Genomic DNA, 6,496 nt, shown 5'->3' with positions numbered 1-6,496 from the left:
GTGTGTGTGTGTGTGTGTGGCACGTTTGACTACTTTGCCAGGTGTTTGTCGGCCACTGCGACATCATCGCAACAGTCCAGGATGCAGACAGAAACTTTACAGGTGTGTAGTTGTGGTCAAAAGAAAGGCGGAGATCAAAAATCAGAATTCTTTGTTATTCGTCACATACAATGTAGTGTATTTAACCCATCCTAAGTATTTGGAGCAGCGGACAGCTATACATGCAGCATCTGAATGTGGTCCAAGCAAGGGTGCCAGAAGTACACGCACACAGCTGGTGGGATCTCTAGACTCAGTTATTTATTTGCCATTTCATTCAGAGAGAAACAAGGAAATTGCTTCAACATCGTTCAGGGATAAAAATCAGTATAGAGCACATGTCAGTTCTACTTTATACTATTGTATTTACCAACACTGTGTGGTACAACAAGTACTGGAAATTGTGTGATGCTTACCAGCAGTCAGAATTCAAACGTCCCATACAGTAGGCTGCACCATCTGGAAGGTGCAAGAAAGAAAGTTGGTTGATTGTTCAGTTTTATAGTTACCGGTCACCTAGTCTGGCATTGCCAGACCTTCCTCCGCAGCACTGCTGAGGAGGGCCTGGCTAGTCCACATCGGCATTCTGGGATGGGAGAAACATGTGCTCTGGTTTATTGGCATTACTTTATCACAATCACCTTGTCGCTAAGCGCAGAACGGCGCCGCCGGAAAACAGCCTCGGACGGGAACAGTTTTGGTGTGCGTTGAAAAGTTGTTTTAGTCGAACAGAAAACCGGCTGCCTAGTCTAGCTAGCTGTGCAGAGATCTGAGGAGCAGTTCACTACAGAACTCTAACACAAAAAAAGAGAAAAGGTAACTGCCATCCGTCCGGAAAAAGGACACCTGGCGGAATTTCTGAGGGCACCGGCACAATCCCGGAAGGGGACCGTCGTGGCTATAGACCATTCACCTGATAGTCTCGAATATGGAACCGCATGCATCATCTATTTGATTTGTGGAGCACAAGTTAACGTCACAGCAGACATTCTGGAGGTCGTGTACCATTTTGGTTTCTGTAAAATGCATTTTGTAACAAAAAAAAAAATAGAGTAAAAAAAAAGGTTAGTGATAAGATTCTGTAATATTACGTACTTGGGAAAATCTGGCTGAGGAAGTCCACTTCCTCCTGGAAGTTTCGATGAGGGAACTCTTGATGGGTTGGCTTCATAAAGTTCTTGCGGGAGTAAAAGAAATTCTGCAACAAAAAAAAAGTCCACAGAAAAATGTTTTTTTTGGTTTGAATTCATCTCAGTCTCTGAATGAGTGTTCCCCATACACGCGGCCTACCTCGATGGCATCGAAGCCGCAGTACTCCCTGGCGAGTTCCAGCAGAGGCACCAGTGCTTGCAGTAAGAGGGTGGTTCCGCACGTCTTCAAAATGAAACGTCTCTTGGAGACAAACATGCTACTCTCACTGTGGACAGCAAAGAAGGACAAGAGAGGTGTAAAACAGCTGTGCTCACACTACTCGCTCAGTGTTCTCCTTCCACTCATGCACTGCTTTTGTCCCTGTGGGTCCACTGAGCTTACATAATAGATCTAGTCTAAGATGGACACAAATGCTTTTATAGCCAAAGTTTTAAATTATTAATATTGTTATACTGTCTCTTTTTCTCTGTGTATTCTTCTGCATTTGTCTTGATAAAAACAGATGCTGGAAATTTCAATATCCTTGCGGGAGTCATCCCAAAAGGATTAATAAAGAGAAGTCTATAACATAATAATTTGGGGAGAGAACACACGCGCACAAACGCCGTGGTCGAACTAGCTGGAATTGACATTATTCTTTGATTTGGAGTGGCAGGAATAATAAATCCCGACAGCTGATCTCAGGGGAAGTGCTTTAGGAGGTTCACAAAATGTACTTTTAGGTTTGATCCTAACACACAATTTAAAAGGATTTTGACAGCAAGACATCTTGAGGCTTGAATTGGCTTAATGTTGATAATATATTAAATAATTTTTCCTTAGATTTTTTTCCCTTTAAAATTTGTATTAAAGATAAAGATAAAAGATAATTTGTCATGTTGTTGGACCTTTTTCCTTTCTTCCTGAGCAGCTGAATGTCAAGCACAGTGCCAACATTTCCACGATTAGAAGTTAGCACACATTGAACATGGTTGTACTCGTGGGACTCCTGGATCATGCTATTAAACAGGAGTGGCATCTTTCTCACACACGGACCCGGACAACCCGGACAGACCACGGACGGACACATGGACACCACGCGGACACACACGCGGACACAAACACGGATCACAGCCATGTCATAGAAAGAACAAGTAGATGTAAAAAGCAGAAAGCTGCAGCTAAAAAGGATTTCTGATAAGACACAGAGAGTCACTATCTTAAATACCCAGAGTGCATTAAGAATGTGTCATGCAACATCTGTCAAAATATTGGCGGGAACATTTTATGTCATGCATGTTGATTGCATACATGATAGATGGCAAAAGCACTGACAAAAACATGTGTTGACACCATGTCACCGTGGTTGCCGGCCATTCGTAGTTTACTGCTTGCAGTCCGTATTAGGCAGCTGCCTCCCAGTTCGACTGTGATGAAGAGTGAAGTCACTTCCCGGGTTGCCATGACAACGTGTTTTTATCTGCCATGACGAGTTGTTTTTATCTGCCATCTGCCAGAGTGGTTTGATTCTTTTAAATTAGTACAGCAGAATGTATCTTAGTTTCCTGTCGGGTAGCTTGTGACCGGTTACCTCGGTACATCCCTCCTGGATAGAAGTCACCCATTCAGAGCTACGTGGCACGTAACGTATGTGCCCAGGAGGAGACTGCTCTCCGGGGCAAGCGGCTTACCGGTGACCGCTGTCTAATCCTGCCCGCCTTCTAAACCAGCAGGCAAACAAACAGGGGAGACAGACTGCAAGTAGAGACACTCACCTGAGTATATAAGCTTCCTGCTTGTCAGACTTTGTCACACTTATGATCAAACAATGCACATTCTCCAGAAGTTTGTCCCACTCAAACCTAAAATAAAAAAATAAAAAGCAACAATTACCACTTTGATTATTTAACACATTACCCGGTAAAAAACGTTAAACACCATGAACCTATTTTTGGCATCAATACATAGGACAAAAAAAAAAGAACAAAAAGTTTTTGTTTTGACTATTGTTTTTGTGATTAGATTAAAATGTGGATTAATTGCACAGCTCTACCTTTGTTCGAAATACTGTATTGACTGGCTTCAAGGGAGAAAACCTTAATTTTCCACATACATGAGAAAATAAGTGGCGTTGTTATGACTATCTTTGAATAAGGAAAGCCCACACGCCTCTACGGTCATAACAGGGAGAGAGGGAGGCCCTTAATGGAAAGTAATGGTGCTATGGGGAATATGAGGAAACAAACAAATCTCAAATGGATGTGGACTAGACCCGTCTTTGGTTGTGTGGATATTGGCCCAGCCCCACAAGCTGGGGCAGACAACACATCCAGTGCTCTGCTGGGCGACAGGAGGGCTGCTTCTGCATGTCCAGTAGGAAGCACCGCCTGGGGCGACCGTGGGATCCTGACACTAACCTAATGATATGCCCGACATCACATGAGTTAGCTTAAAACCGACGTTTGGATATTTAACTTGGTGACTAAATGCTTGCTGCTAACCTGGCGCTGGCATGTTGTTGGGTTAGTGTCAGGCTCACACAGTCTTCCCATTCTTCCTGCGGATTCCTCACGTCTGCATCTACTTTGTCTTAATAAAAGCGGAGCTTTTCGGGTCGGCAGCTCATAACAACCTAAGTTATGGGTCATTTGCATTGTTGGTAGTGTATCAAACCACAGCAGCTTTTGTGCATATTTCTGTTTGCTAGCAGACGGAATTGACGAGGCATCTTACGCAATACAAGTCAATGGAGAGCGGAGAGCTTTTCCCCTCCAGATTGTATGGCTTTCCGAGTATGAAGCAGGGCACGGAACACGTATATTGCCCCTTCATACAAAACAAGGATAAGCCCCACAGGTAGGGCTGGGCGATATGGAAAAAAACAAATCTATTTACATGTTTGACCAAATACCTCGATATCAATACCCCAACGATATCGTAGTGTTGACTATTGGTGCTTTCACAAAATTTACAGAATGGAGATTTTTTATACATAATCATTAGTAATGTGGATATAATAACTAAAGGCAAATAACAGAATAACAACAGTCTGGTAAGTACAGAAAAGGAAATCACTTTACTGTAATGCAGCCTTTAAAACCATGACAATACAACACTTACGCAATATTATGATATCCAAAATCTAAGACGTATCTAGTCTCATATCATGATATTAATACAATACCGATATTTTGCCCAGCTCTACCCACAGGTATGACTTTTCCAGAATGTTATGCCATATTTTTCCCCTCATGGAGAGAGCTCTTTCAACATGCCGGACGCCCAGCTACATACCAGAAGGACAACGTTACTGCAAGACCAGGTCAGCTCCCGTTTCAGTGTGAAATGTACACGACAGGCTATTTCTGGTCGCTTAGTGGGATCAGATTTTCCTCAAAGGAAGAGTGGTCTCTAGGAAAGGAGCACTTTAAAAAAACGCTACCAGAGAGCTTTCATCCATACCCAAAAGACAGGGATACGTGGCTTACCAACATGACACATCCATGGAAGTTCGGCTACTTTTGTCGATGTTGGCCGTTTGAAGAGGTCACGACTAACGTTTATCTGCAGAGCCATGGCGACAGTGAAGGGAAGAGTGTAATGTGAGAGCATTACCGGGGCCTTGCTTGACAATCACTAGAAGCAGACTGTAATCTGCTGCAGAGCCCTGAGGAAGGACAGCGGAGGCAACGTAAGCGAGCTGCACATTTGTGAATCAGATAACCCTGGTGGACTTATTTGGACATTGGCTGACATCCAGCGAGCCTGATCCACTGACAGTGTCCCTCTGAGCTTTTAATCTGCCCTCTGGCTGTAAATTATGCCAGTCCTCTTTTACCCAGCCACAACAGCGCAAGTAGATTTAGCCTTGAACCTTGCCACAGGGTTGATATTACACTAACCACTGGACCGGTGTACTGAATTATACTACTAGGTGTTCTACTTGACGCAGTAGCCTTAAAACACATTAACATCCACTGTTATGATTGGCTCGTGAGCTACAGGAATGCCCTTCCAAAGAAAAAAGGAACACGGAGTAGTGAATTTGATAAATTTACCGTTTATCAGACCACAAATGAGACAAAAATTTGCTAGCTGGTGCAGGGATTCTTAACATGGGTTACCTGTACCACAGGAGGGTTCTTCTGCATCCAAGGGGGTACGTGGAAAGATTAGAGAGAGTAGTTCTACCCCTCGTGTGTGTAAACTAGTTAGCAAGCACACATTGCACAGGTACTGCAATTGTGTAGAATAACAAAAAGTTTTCTGTTCTATACATTGGTTTTAACATGCAGCCAAAGGTTATGACACAACAGTTCAAATTATTAGCTAAAAGCACAGTAACGTTAATGGATAAACTGTCGAAAACATTAAGCTCCTCCCCAAGTAGTAGTACGATTGCATTCCAAACAAGCTCTATATTGACAGTGCAATTATCAATTACCAATTTCTACTTTTGTGTAATGAATAGTGTCAAACATTTGGAATGAATAATGGGGTATGTGAGTTCTTTGGACAAGGCTGGGGGGGGGGGGTACCTCAGACCAAGAAATGTTGGAAAGGAGGTAAGCTAGCGTTCCCTATGGTCCTTCTGCCTGCCTCCTCGACCTTGGGGGACTACTACTGGGCCGGGAGGAAAGCAAGTTCCAAAGACACAGACTCCCAGTTAGCGCTGTAGTAACTTGAATTGAGCCAAGCAGACCCCATAGCCAGGAGACACAGTGGGCAGTCCACTTTGTTGTTGTAGACTTTGTTCTTAGCACAAACGCCTCATTGTTTGAGGCCCAGTAACAAATGGACTGTGTTGATCTGAATAATAGAACAGCAGCCTGTTTAGGCACCTTCGTTTCTCTGAATAGCCTATCACCCAGACATAGCCTATTCTTTGAATGCAGCCAAGTGCCGCTAAGCAAATCACAGTAGGGAGACCCTTTAACCAATCAGAGGGAAGGGAGGAGGATACCTACATGGCTGGGAAGGCGACCAGAACATGACTACCGTGCGTGCCATTTCCGTAGAGCGTGGTCTTGGGGCTGCCATGCACTGGATGACCGTGTGCGGAGAGCGCTGAACCTTAACCGAAAAGCATCACCTTCCCTTCACTTCGGTCAAGGAGTCTCAACCCACAACTCTCCCCTGGCGACTTAGTGCCTCTGTAATCACAGTGATGTAAAATGTGCAGAAACCACTTGTCTCTTAATAATACATTTACTATCTGGTTGACGAGAAACTAACGTGTCCGTGTTGGCAGGCAGTCTCGCTGCAACCGAGGTAACACGACACGCGGTGACGACGGGCCACATGCTTGACATCTTCAGGGAGCCCC

The 6,496-nt window shown here is 44.1% G+C and overlaps 1 protein-coding gene across 1 annotated transcript in view; it reads right to left on the bottom strand.

The window, feature by feature from the left end:
- Positions 1-6,496, bottom strand: part of amd1 (adenosylmethionine decarboxylase 1) — a 26,268-nt gene that overhangs the window by 18,600 nt on the left and 1,172 nt on the right. Inside the window, exons 2-5 of the mRNA XM_032542472.1 lie at positions 2,946-3,032; positions 1,330-1,456; positions 1,135-1,237; positions 456-498 (exon numbers count right to left, since the gene is read on the bottom strand). Coding sequence (XP_032398363.1) covers positions 456-498; positions 1,135-1,237; positions 1,330-1,456; positions 2,946-3,032 — 360 coding nt within the window. The remainder of the gene's footprint in view (positions 1-455; positions 499-1,134; positions 1,238-1,329; positions 1,457-2,945; positions 3,033-6,496) is intronic.

Source organism: Etheostoma spectabile, chromosome 18, assembly GCF_008692095.1.
Source record: "Etheostoma spectabile isolate EspeVRDwgs_2016 chromosome 18, UIUC_Espe_1.0, whole genome shotgun sequence".
In the NCBI taxonomy this organism is placed as follows: domain Eukaryota; kingdom Metazoa; phylum Chordata; class Actinopteri; order Perciformes; family Percidae; genus Etheostoma; species Etheostoma spectabile.
Note: the sequence above shows the minus strand (reverse complement) of the source record. Positions and strands in the feature narration are given on the sequence as shown.